At 37.9% G+C, this 14021-nt stretch overlaps 1 protein-coding gene across 1 annotated transcript; it reads left to right on the forward strand.

Moving 5' to 3' along the window:
- The first annotated feature begins 10604 nt into the window (after positions 1–10604).
- On the forward strand, positions 10605–11540 carry Or1e1e (olfactory receptor family 1 subfamily E member 1E). Its single transcript, NM_001000715.1, is given in 1 exon segment — positions 10605–11540. A coding segment is annotated over 1 exon segment (936 nt).
- Positions 11541–14021: the final 2481 nt, after the last annotated feature.

A 14021-nucleotide genomic window follows, 5' to 3' on the forward strand; every position in this document is an offset into this window, starting at 1 on the left:
TAAAGGCACTGTTTCCTAGGTGTCTTCCATCCCCATTGGCTCTGTAAATTCTTCCTCCTCCTTAAATTTCCCTGAGCTTGAGAAGAGAGGTTGGTGGAAATGTACCATTTAAGTCTCATTCACCTAAGATTTCTCAACCTCTACGCATTGTCCAGTTGTGAGCCTCTGTTTCCATTTACTGCAGGAGGAAGATTCTCCAATGATGGCTGAGAAAGACACTGAACAGTGGATACAGCAAAATGTTGTACAACTCATTAAATTGCTGCATTTCTTTAGAACAATATTACTTGATTTATTCTAATTCCATAGTCTATCTACTACCAATTACTGGTGACCAGAACAGTGTCAGGCATAAGTGCCATCTCATAGAGTCAACATAAATGAGTGCTTGGCCTAGAAATTACCATGGAAATCCCCAAGCAATCCTGGCAGTTGCCAAGACAATGGATTGCTCTCTGCAAACCAGGAGTGGTGCTCCTTTTTGAGGACAACACTCACACAACTCACCTGAAATGGAAAAATTGAGCTGGTGCTCCCAAGAAGCCTTTACCCTACACTACAGTGTCTTTTGTTTAGGAGATACTATGCAGGCTATCAAATGAGAAACATAAATGCCAACCCAGTCACAAAACTTTTTGACCCTGGAATATTGTTCCCCCTGGAATATTGTTAGGGCAAAAGTAATACAGAATTAATAAGAGTAGCCAACCATCTTCTCTTTTGGTTTTAAGTTCACTGAAAGATGAAACCCATACCTAACACAGGTTTGGGAAAAAGAACCAGAGACTTAACAGCCCTGAGTCCTAGGTTGTAGTGACTATTCTTGATTGTCAATTTGACTATATCTGGAATGAACTAAAATCCAAAATTGGAGGCCATGCACTCCTGTGATACTGATCTTCAGGGTGAATGACACAAGTTTCTGACTTGGATCTTGGCATGGACATTTTGAGGCATATTGGACATGAAAAGGTTAGACCCAGGCAAGGTAGTATATGGCTTTAACCCTAGGAGAAAGATGCAGGGATATCTCTGACTGCCAGGCCAGCCTAGGACAAAGCAAGTCCAAGATCCAGCTGTTATACCTTTAATATAGGCCATACCACCTGCTTGAGGCCCACATAAGGACATTAGAAAAAGGAAGATTCACTTTTCTTCAACTGCTTGCACTTACTTCCCAGAACTTCTGTTGGACCCTACTTCTACAGAAGACCAGCTTAAACAACTAGTTTCATGGGACTGAGCAACCACAAGATTCCTGGACTTCCTATACACAGCTGCTCATTGTTGGGTGTGTTGGACTCCAGATTGTACGTGATCACAATAAATTCTCTCAATATTTAGAGACATTCCAGCAATTCTGTGACTCTAGAAAACGCTGACAAATATATAGGGTAAAACCAAGTATTATTGGTCTAAAAAAGAAAATAATAACAATAAAAAGACTCCTAATTCTACTCTGCTATACCCTTAGATCAGTGCCTTTTTCAGTCATCATCACTGATGGTGAGAAGCTCTTTCCTGTAGCAGATAAGAATAAATGCAGAGACCCACATCCAGACAATAGAGTACGTTGAACATAAAACACTAAATGCAATGTTTCCATCTAATCACTCTCCTCAGAGGTAATGGACCTCCAAGAAAGAAAGGCAGAAAAATTTTAAGAGCTAAAGAGAATAGAGAATACCAGAATAACAAAGCCCTTTGAATCAAAGGAGTAATGCTTATATTTACTCCCATGAAGCAACAAGGCAAGGAAAACACAGGTCTGCACCACGTCTTCTATGAACATATTTTAGCTTTAAGCTTTGTGTTTGTATGGAATTCACAAGTCTCTGGGTTTCTGATTCTTGTGCCTGTACTTGAGGCTCATTTTTTCTTCTGTTGGGTTCCCTGTTTAAGCATATGTAAAGTTTTTTGTTTTATCTTATATTGAATTCAGTCAAGCAATTAAATAAAAACAAACAGATAATAGTTAGTTACTGTCATAACTTTTGTGCCACTTTTACATCAGCATATCATGTAGACAGGTCACTGTTGTAGACCAAATGGTTTATATCTGAGTCAGTGTTTACCTTTCTCCTCCAGTGTTATACAGAATACCTTCTAGTACCATGAAAATATTCAATAGGTGTAAAGGCTCTAGTTTGGCACAAATTTTTCTCTCCATGAGATGTCTTGGTGTTGTCATCAAAAATACAATATTACCTCCAGTTTTTAAAGAAAATTCCAGTGTCTTGAGTATATTACATCTAATCAAGGAATTGTTCAAAGGGGCACCATGGAAACCTGAAAACAGTCCAGGCTATTGCCAAAGCTATTTGTTGCTCTTTATAAATCGATGCAACAGAATATAGTACTCATATTATTGAGCAAAAAATATACATATGCAGAAAAAACACCCCAGTCTACATCTCTCTTTCTCTGTAAAATAATTCTCTCAAGGACCAAAGGACTTACAACTTGCATAGTTGCACAAATCTCCTATGACATCTTGCTCTGTGATCCAGATAGGTCTCAGTGCAAAACCTGAAAGTATTCAGGAAGATGGAAGTAATGTTCTGTCAAGTCCACCTGATTAAAATATACAGTTGCTTCCCCTTCTGTGGCTGAATTAATTTGGGAGACAGAACAGACAGTATACAACATGTACATAGTTCCCAAGGATATGCTCTTCTGCTGGGCAATGTTTGTGCCTCTTCACTTCTCTGACTAAAGAGCTGAAATAAACTTTTTAAAAGAAAGGGCTATTCTAGTCATGGTTTCAGAGGTTTTTGTCCTGAACCACTTGTTTTACATTACTGATCTCACATTGAAGACATACATCAATAGAAGGATATGGGAGAAAACAACTTTTCAACTCATGGCAACCAGGAATCATAGGGAGGTGTCGGGGGAGATGATGCAGCAGAAACAAGTGTACTCTTAAAAAATACGCTTGTGGTCTACCTACACAACATGGGCTTCATCTTACTTTCTCCAATATCTCCATAATTCTATCATATTGTGGCTCATCACTTCATGGATATATTGACTGCATAAGGTTTGAAAGACACTACCATGTGCTCAAGATCCTCTGAATACTGCATTTGGAACAAAGCCTTAATAACACTCAAGCTTAATATTTCTGTGAATATTACAGAAAATGAAGGTCATCAGTTTATGTGGGATGAATGATATTCATCAATAAAGGAAGTCTTGGATTTTATGCACAACTAGAATAGAGATTTGAATTATATTATATTATATTATATTATATTATATTATATTATATTATATTATATTATATTCTGTACTGATTATAATGCTGGAGAATGTAGAGGTAACACATAATATTTTCATGCAAATGTTAGTGAAATCTATAACAATCCAATGATTATAATACCAATAAACATGTAGATTCTTCTGGAATCAAGCTTTTCAGTAGATCAGAACACAAAGAATTGCTGCTGCATCTGAACCAAATGATGAGCGCCAATTGTCATTGGCACTGAGAGCAAAATTAATATGTCATCTATGGACCTCTGAACAATTGTAGGAATATTATGGTGGGACAGAGGGCTATTAAGTTTCAACAGAAAGGTAAGGAGCCATAGATTTTTAAAATATATTTATCTGAAAATTTATTGAATGTTTGAAGGAGTTTTTTTTTATTAATTGACATATATAAAAATGGGCTCTTGTACAGCTGATATTTTTAACAACATATATATGTTTATATACATACATATATATACATATATATGTATATATACATATATATACATATATATATATATATATATATATATATATATATCTGAGAGCCTATTTCCAGCAAGTTAGGTTGTATGGAGAATGGGTAATATGTAAATATTTCCAAAGAATGTGGTTTTCTCATCATAGTATGCTGCCACAAAATCTGAAGGATTCTAGGTTGAATTATTATACTTTTTTATCTTTATTAACTTGGGTATTTCTTATTTACATTTCGATTGTTATTCCCTTTAACAGTTTCTGGGCCAACATCCCCCTAAACCTTCCCCCTCCCTTTCTATATGGGTGTTTCCCTCTCCATCCTCTCCCCATTACCACCCTCCCCCCAACAATCACATTCACTGGGGGTTCAGTCTTGGCAGGACCAAGGGCTTCCTCTTCCACTGGTGCTCTTACTAGGCTATTCATTGTTACCTATGAGGTTGGAGCCCAGGGTCAGTCCATGTATAGTCTTTGGGTAGTGGCTTAGTCCCTGGAAGCTCTGGTTGGTTGGCATTGTTGTAAATATGGGGACTCAAGCCCCTTCAAGCTCCTTCAGTCCTTTCTAAGATGCCTTCAATGGGGGTCCTGTTCTTAGTTCAGTGGTTTAATGATGGCATTCACTTATGTATTTACTGTATTCTGGCTGTGTCTCTCAGGGGAGGTCTATATCCGGTTCCTGTCGGCCTGCACTTCTTTGCTTCATCCATCTTATCTAACTGGGTGGAGATATATATATATATGGGCCACATGTGGGGCAGGCTCTGAATGGGTGTTCCTTCTGCCTCTTTTCTAAACTTTGCCTCCCTATTCCCTCCCAAGGGTATTCTTGTTCTCCTTTTAAAGAAGGAGTGAAACATTTGCATTTTGGTCATCCTTCTTGAGTTTCAAGTGTTCTGTGCATCTAGGGTAATTTGAGCATTTGGGCTAATAGCCACTTTTCACTGAGTGCATACCATGTGTGTTTTTCTGTGATTGGGTTACCTCACTCAGGATGATATTTCCCAGTTCCATTCATTTGCCTATGAATTTCATAAAGTCATTGTTTTTGATAGCTGAGTAATGTTCCATTGTGTAGATGTACCACATTTTCTGTATCCATTCCTCTGTTGAAGGGCATCTGGGTTCTTTCCAGATTCTGGTTACTATAAATAAGGCTGCTATGAAAATAGTGGAGCATGTGTCTTTGTTATATGTTGGGGCATCTTTTGGGTATATGCCCAAGAGAGGTATAGCTGGGTCCTCAGGTACTTCAATGTCCAATTTTCTGAGGAACCTCCAGACTGATTTCCAGAATGGTTGTACCAGTCTGCAATCCCACCAACAATGAAGGAGTGTTCCTCTTTTTCCACATCCTTGACAGAATTTGCTGTCACCTGAGTTTTTGCTCTTAGCCATTCTCACTGGAGTGAGGTGAAATCTCAGGTTTGTTTTGATTTGCTTTTCCCTTATGACTAAAGATGTTGAACATTTCTTTAGGTGTTTCTCAGCCATTTGGCATTCCTCCGCTGTGAATTCTTTGTTTAGCTCTGAACCCCATTTTTAATAGGGTTATTTGTCTCTGTGCTGTCTAACTTCTTGAGATCTTTGTATATTTTTGGATATATGCCCTCTATCAATTGCAGGATTGGTAAAGATCTTTTCCCAATCTGTTGGTTGCTGTTTTGTCCTAATAACAGTGTCCTTTGCCTTACAGAATCTTTGCCGTTTTATAAGATCTCATTTGTCGATTCTTGATCTTAGAGCATAAGCCATTGTGTTTTGTTCAGGAAATTTTCTCCAGTGGCCATGTGTTCGAGGCTCTTGCCCACTTTTTCTTCTATTAGTTTGAGTGTATGTGGTTTGATGTGGAGGTCCTTGATCCACTTGGACTTAAGCTTTGTACAGAGTGATAAGGATGGTTCGATCTGCATTCTTCTACATGCTGACCTCCAGTTGAACCAGCACCATTTACTGAAAATGCTATCTTTTTTCCATTGGATGGTTTTGGTTCCTTTGTCCAAAATCAAGTGACCATAGGTATGTGGGTTCATTTCTGTGTCTTCAATTCTATTCCATTGTTCGATCTGTCTGTCTCTGTACCAATACCATGCATTTTTTATCACTATTGCTCTGTAATACTGCTTGAGTTCAGGGTTAGTGATTCCCCCAGAAGTCCTTTTATTGTTGAGGATAGTTTTAGCTATCCTGGGTTTTTTGTTATTCCAGATGAATTTGGAAATTGTTCTGTCTAACTCTCTGAAGAATTGGATTGGTATTTTGATGGGGATTGCATTGAATCTGTAGATCGCTTTTGGTAAAATGGCTATTTTTACTATAGTAATCCATGAGCATGTAGATCTTTCTGTCTTCTAAGATCTTCTTCAATTTCTTTCTTCCGAGGCTTGAAGTTCTTATCATATGGATCTTTCACCTGCTTGGTTAAAGTCACGCCGAGGTATTTTATATTATTTGGGACTATTATGAAGGGTGTCATTTCCCTAATTTCTTTCTTGGCTTGTTTCTCTTTTGTGTAGAGGAAGGCTACTGATTTATTTGAGTTAATTTTATACCCAGCCACTTTGCTGAAAGTGGTTATCAGGTTTAGTACTTTTGGGATCACTTAAATAAACTATCATATCATCTGCAAATAGTGATATTTTTACTTCTTCTTTTCCAGTCTGTATCCCTTTGATCTCCTTTTGTTGTCTGTTTGCTCTGGCTCGAACTTCAAGAACTATATTGAATAAATAGCGAGAGAGTGGGCAGCCTTGTCTAGTCCCTGATTTTAGAGGGATTGCTTCAAGTTACTTTTAATGTATTTTAAATCATGCAGATTATTGTGCTTAAGTACTTTAGGAATCTTACAATTACACCTTTAACACTCCATAAAATATGTTCTATTCATGAAAGATTCCTGTCAACCCCAATGTAATCAATGACTACACATCCTCCTATGAGTTCCATGCCCTTACAACCTTCCCCTAAACAGAGCCAGATATCATCAAGGCTGGATCACCCACAGTTGCAGTACTGTTAATTGCTCCAGAATGGTTCTAGCTAATTAATGTGTCTTTAGTGAGTTATTCCAGGGTCTGGACCCCAGAGAACAAGTTCCCTTAGGCCCAGGGCTGAATATAGTAGAAGGCTGGGATAAGACACAGTTATGAACATAGAGGCATTACTTCACAGATCTGCAATTGATATGGGGATAGAGTCTCAGGCTGGATTCTCAGCGGTGACTGAATACATCCTAGGTGAGTTGGGAAGGATGGTCTTGTTTTCCTGGATTGTACGATATTCTTCAATATGTAGTTTGAGGTTTGATATTTCTCTATTCAATACCTCTCTGTCTCCTACATTCTGCAAGCATGTTAACTACTATTTTACAGAAATAATTTGATGATAATATTCATTTATATCACTACACATTATATTCTTACAAGATTATCACTTCATTGTAACAACAGCTCTCTAATTCACACAAGTTTTATAGCTCCTAATTCTTTATTTTGAACAAATCTGAAGAAATTTAAAAAATGGATTAATGTCATATCATTTTCAATTTTTCTGAAGAAACTAATGATCTTTAAGTTTCATAACAGAAATGGAACTTCAATTTTTCTAAGGAAACTAATTATCTGTTCAGCAAAAGTGTGGGAGTTCCTCTACAGTTCATATCCAAAGGTTAGGCAAGGCCCAAGGTTGGGTGATGGGACCACCCACTGATCTCCAAATTTTTAACCCAGAATTCCGCTTGTCTAAAGGAAATGCAGGGAAAAGTGTGGAGCAGAGGCTAAAAGAAAGGCCATCCAGACCCAGAATTCCGCTTGTCTAAAGGAAATACAGGGAAAAGAGTGGAGCAGAGGCTAAAAGAAAGGCCATCCAGAAACTGCAACTCCTAGGGATCCATCCCATATACAGATACCAAACCCAGACACTATCGCTGATGCCAAGAAGTGCTTGGTGTCAGGAGACTTATAGCTGTCTCTTGAGGGGCTATGCCAGATCCTGACAAATATAGATGCAGATTCTTGAGCCAACAATTGGACAAAGAATGGCAATGCTAATGGAGAAGTGAGAGGAAGGACTGAAGGAGCTGAAAGGGTTTGCAACCCCATAGGAAGAACAACAATATCAACCAACCACACCCCCCCCAGAGCTCCCAGCGTCTAAGCTACCAACATAAGAGTACACATGGAGGGACCCCTGACTCCAGGGGCATAGGTAGCAGAGGAAGGTATTATCTGGCATCAATGGGAGGAGAGGCCCTTGATCCTATGAAGTCTTGATGCCCCAGTTTAGAAAAATGCAGGATAGTGAGGTGGGAGAGGGTGGGTGGATAGGTGAGCACCCTCACTGAAACAGGGGAGGGGTTATAGTATAAAGGGGTACAGAGGGGAAACCAGGAAAGGAGATAATATTTGAAATGTAAATAAATAAAATTTCCCATAAAATGCATATATAGCCCATTTAAAACAGCAATGCCCTTTCTTTGGGTCTGAATTAAAAAGTAAATATCTTAATTGTAGGGCACCATTGACATTTTAATAAACATACTGATGAGTTTTCACTCACACTAAATTTTCTAAGCAACAAATTATTTAATTCTTCAGTTAACTGTAGCCAGGGAACTTGAAGTCTCATAACTCTGGGAAACATGACGCTCTTTACTTCATGGAGAATTTACATGAGAACTTTCTCATCTATGATTTCTAGTCACGCTCAACACCAGAAATGCTCCCTTCAGTTATATGGGAAGCAAACTTCTAACAGATAGTGCCTGAGTTTTCAGTACATATTTTCCTTCCCTTAATGTCAGCAGATAATTTTGAAATATAAAATTTGTAATTAAAATGAATTAAGCATTTTAAGAGAGAGACATAATAAGACAATTTTCCTGCAAGGCTTTCTTTTGTCAGTTTCATTCTATCATGGTTTTTATTGAAGTCAGGATATTTCAGAAATCCAAAGCATACATACTATGCACACATATAAATGTGCATAAAGGTAGAAATTGATTGTAAGAGAGAGAAAGTGTATATTAAGGTTAATTTTGAAATAATCATATTTCTGAACTAAAAACTGGCAAATCTGAAAACTGTATGTGGATTGATATCCAAGACAGACATGGAAACTATGATCTTGAAAGTAAAGGCACTCAGAAGCCAGCATCTTTTCTTCCTTGGGAGATTGCAGATTTTTAATCAATACCTTATGTTGTGTATATGAATACATCACATTATGCCAGGTAATTTCACTCACTAAAAGTGTACTGTAGTAAAGGTAAACTTTACTAATTAGCACATTGATATCAATGACATCTCATGAAATAAAGTATAAAGACGTGCAGAGTATTATTTGATTTGGCAACATGAATAAGTCTCAAATATAAAGCACTATGATATTGTCCACATGTGAATAGTATAACAGAAACTCAAAACTAGAGTTAATGGGCTAACCTGAGAAATTCTTGTCAGGAAAGATGTAGTGATAGAGATTCTAATTTCATAGAGCATTGCTGTCTTTGAGAAAAACATTTCCAACTGCAAAATGCAGCTAATATTATTAAAGATATGTTGGGTAAATGCAGTCAACAAGTAGGTCAAAGGCAGACATGCCTTTCTAGAATGGAATTTAGAGTCTGCTTGGAATCAGTTATAAGAATCTGATTGAAGCATTTAGTGCTATAGGATGAGTATCAGACATAGTGGGGAAAAGCTTGTAGTTCTCATCTACTCTAGACAGACTTGGGAGACTTACCATAGAAAGCCAGAGGTACAGAACCTGAAGTATAAATGGTAGTCCAGGAGAGTGGGAGCAAATAGAATAAATTCCCAGGCAGATAGAACACCAGGTATGAAAAGAAGAGCAATGCAAAATATACCGTGAAGTCCAGCATAACTGGAGAATAGAATACAAAGTACTGGTATGACAAAATGTGACTGTAGATGTAGGCACATCAATGTCAAGTGTGTCCCTGAAGGAAAATTATATTTTATCATCCAAGCACTGAGAATCCAATGAACAATCCATTGGAAAGGAAGGATGGTTTGATTTTCCAATTTACATGTAAAGAGCAAAAAAAATCTCTTTTAGGAATGTATGGAGCTTCAGAATCACAGAGGTTAATTGAGACATGGATCCAATAGTTCAAGTGGAATAATATTTTGTCTAATTTAGTAATAATTAGGATAAAGATAAAATAAATAAAATATGAACTTCAGGATTTATAACATTTATTAATGGCACAGAGATAGTGAAGAAAGTGAATGAATGAAATACAACTCAGATTTCAGTTTTGAACACAGATTCATTTTAATAATATGTAAGAGTAAAGAAGGATGAGAACTAGTAGAAAGAGGCTGAATATGGGAGTTTTCTTTGGAAACTACTGTGTTTATAAGGCCTGTAGCATATTCTAGGGAAAATCCATTCATACCTAGAAATCAGAGTTCTGAGGAAGAGAGAAAGGAATCCATTCCGAGTCTTAGGTTGTAATATAAGTCATTCAACTACATGGTTTTCCTTGCTAAAAATTCATAATCATAAAATAAGATCATCCTCACTGAGGCCTAGAGAACATTAGATACAATAAATTGGCAAAACTGAATCAAAATGAATGAGGTCACGTAACCAACTCAGAAATAAGAGACAAGCTAATATATTTTGTATCTCAAATATGAGTAGAATATAAAGGGTGAAATATTGAGACACCCATAACAAACCAAAGAATTTGTTGTTATAGAAATTCTAGCTATTTGGAATAATAGATAATGTGATGAATATGAGATTACTGAAAACCACTTATAATATATATAATATATATTCATTTTATTACATATTTACATGTAGTCTACTATTACCCTTACAGATATTACAGGAAGATCATGCCTGGAAACAACCAGACTATCATCTCCTATTTTCTCCTTCTGGGCCTGCCCATACCCCCAAAGCACCATCACCTATTCTATGCCCTGTTCCTGGCCATGTACCTCACCACCATCCTGGGGAACCTCATCATCATCATACTCATTCGACTGGACAACCATCTCCACACACCCATGTACTTTTTTCTAAGCAACTTGTCCTTCAATGACCTCTGCTTTTCTTCTGTCACAGTGCCCAAGTTGCTGCTGAACATGCAGAGCCAAGTACCATCCATCCCATATGCAGGTTGCCTTGCACAAATGTACTTCTTTTTGTTTTTTGGTGATCTTGAGAGCTTGCTCCTTGTGGCCATGGCTTATGACCGCTATGTGGCCATCTGTTTTCCCCTTCATTACACCAGCATTATGAGTCCCAAGCTCTGTATGAGTCTGTTGCTACTATCCTGCATGCTGACAGCATTGTATGCCATGTTGCACACTTTGCTTTTGACTAGGCTGTCTTTCTGTGAAAATAATATGATCCCCCATTTTTTCTGTGATCTGTCTGCTCTCCTGAAGCTGGCCTGCTCTGATATTCACATTAATGAGTTAGTGATATTGATCATAGGTGGGCTTGTTGTTATACTTCCATTTATACTCATCACAGTGTCGTATGCCTGCATTGTTTCCTCTATCCTAAAGGTTCCTTCAACCCGAGGCATACACAAGATATTCACCACTTGTGGTTCTCACCTATCTGTGGTGTCACTGTTCTATGGCACAATTATTGGCCTCTACTTGTGTCCATCTGCAAATAACTCTACTCTGAAGGATACTGTCATGTCTATGATGTACACAGTCATGACTCCCATGCTGAACCCCTTTATCTACAGCCTGAGGAACAAGGATATAAAGGGTGCTCTAAAAAGAGTGCTTCAAAAGAAAATACTCTTCTAACTATGACAACTCCATTTCAGATGTTCTTATAATTAAGTAGTATAAACATGCTAGAGTACCAAGATTTGATAAAGTTGCTGCTGTTCCTCCTGCTGGTATTACTGCTGCTGCTGCTGCTGCTGCTGCTGCTGCTGCTCCTTTTCCTGCTGTTTCTCTTTGCTGCTCGTTGCTTGCTGGTGCTGCTTACATGTTTTCTGGTAGAACATAACCTATGATGAATATCAAATTTGTCCCAGGGATCTTGATACCCCTAATTAGCAGGAAGTAGTCTAACAAAATTAATACCCCATTTTCCCTCTATCCTTGTTTCTCTCCAACCTAGTGAAGTTGGGTTAGTAGTAAGAAGGGCAGAGATGGAATGTATAAATAGGCCCAATAAATTGCCAAAATTCTGGCCTTAATAACTGTTATGCTATATTTTTCTAAAGGACATCTCTATTCCATACATCAATAAAATGTGTCATGGAATTGTACCATTGTAGTCAGAACATTTTTTTGTGCTGTAGCATCAATTTTTAAAGATTCTTTGTGACCTTCACTCCTCTTCCTTTGATGTTAATGAGTATTGTGTTACATTATACCTTGGAATTGCTTAATTTTATTTTTTAGCTTATTGGAGGCTACAGTTGAGAGATGCCTTTGAGTCTCAGAAATGACTCTTTTAAACTTGTTGAGACTATTAAAGCCATTGGACTATTAAAGTTGAATTAAATGCACTGTGCTATATGATATGGCCAAAAGCCTATGGTGGCAGAGGATTCAAAGGACATCATTTTAATACAAACGTCCTCTGAAAACTCAGGGTTTAAGTACTTGGTGCTCAGTTGGGGAAGTGTTTCAAAAAAGCAGTCTTAAGCCATTGGTGTTCTGTTCAGGAAATTCTCCCCAGTGCCCATGGGTTTGAGGTTCGTTCCAACTTTTTCTTCTATTAGTTTGAATGTATCTGATTTGATGTGGAGGCCTTTGATCCACTTAGACTTAAACTATGTACAGGGCAATAAGAATGGATTGATTTGCATTCTTCTACATGCTGTCCTCCAGTTGAACCAGTACCATTTGTTGAAAATGCTATCTTTTTCTTCTGGATAGTTTTAGCTCCTTTGTCAAAGTAACCATAGGTGTGTGGGTTCATTTCTGGGTCTTCACTTCTATTCCATTGATTTACCTGCCTGTCTCTGCACCAATACCATACAGTTTTATCATTATTGCTCTATAATACAGTTTAAGGTCAGGGATTGTGATTCCCATAACTTCTTTTCTTGCTGAAGATAGTTTTTGTTATTCCAAATGAATTTGCAACTTTCTCTTTCTAACTCTATTGAGTTAGAATTGAGTCTGGATTTTGATGGGGATTGCAGTGAATCTGTAGATTGCCATTGTCAAAATAGCCATTTATAAAATATTAATCCTGCCAATACATGAGCATTGAGATCTTTCCATCTTCAAAGATCTTCTTCAATTTCTTTCTTCAGAGACTTGAAGTTTTTGTCATGCAGATCTTTCACTAACTTGGTTAGAGTCACGCCATGTATTTTATGTTATTTGTGACTATTGGGAAGGGTGTCATTTCCCTAATTTCTTTCTCATGAAATTCTTAGGCAAATGGATATAACTAGAAAATATCACCTTGAGTAAGGTAAATCAATAACAAAAAAACATACATGGTATGTACTCACTAATAAGTGGATATTAGCCAAAAAGCTTGGATTACCCAAAATACAATCAACAGATCACATGAAACTCAAGAAGAAGGATGGCCAAAGTGTAGAAGCTTCCGTTCTTCTTAGAAGAGGGAAGAAAAATATTCACAGGAGGTGATATGGAGACAAAGTTTGGAGGAGGGACTGAAAGAAAGGCTTTTCTTTTCCATCCAAAGACTGCTCTACCTGGGGATCCAGCCCATTTTCAATATTACTGATGCCAGAAGTGCATGTTGACAGGAGCCTGAGATAGCTGACTCCTGACAGGCTTTGACAGAGCATGACAAATACAGAGGCCAATGCTCGCAGCCTACCATTGAACTGAGAACAGAGTCCCCATTGGAGGGGTTATAGAAAGGAGTGAAAGTCCTGAGGGTTTGCAGCGCTATAAGGACAACAATACCAACCAAGCAGAGATCCCAGGGACTAAACAACCATCCAAAGAGTACACAGGGGCAGTCCCATGGCTCATCTACATATGTATTAGGGGATGGCCTTGTTGGGCAACAATGGGAGGAGAAACCCATGGTCCTGCCAAGGCTCAAGCCCCCAGTGTAGGGGAATGTCAGGGCGGGGAGGCAGGGAGGGATGGGAGGATATGAAGGGAACACCCTCATAGAAGAAACAGGGGATGGGATAGGAGGTTTATGGACAAGAAACCGGGAAAGTGAATAACATTAAAATGTAAATAAATAAAAATATCAAAAAATGTAAATGTCTCAAAGTGGACGAAAGAGCAATGAGAAAAATTTATAATTTATATTTGATTTAAAATCGTGCT

The sequence above is a fragment of the Rattus norvegicus genome, chromosome 10 (assembly GCF_021556685.1).
Source record: "Rattus norvegicus strain SHRSP/BbbUtx chromosome 10, alternate assembly SHRSP_T2T, whole genome shotgun sequence".
Taxonomy (NCBI): domain Eukaryota; kingdom Metazoa; phylum Chordata; class Mammalia; order Rodentia; family Muridae; genus Rattus; species Rattus norvegicus.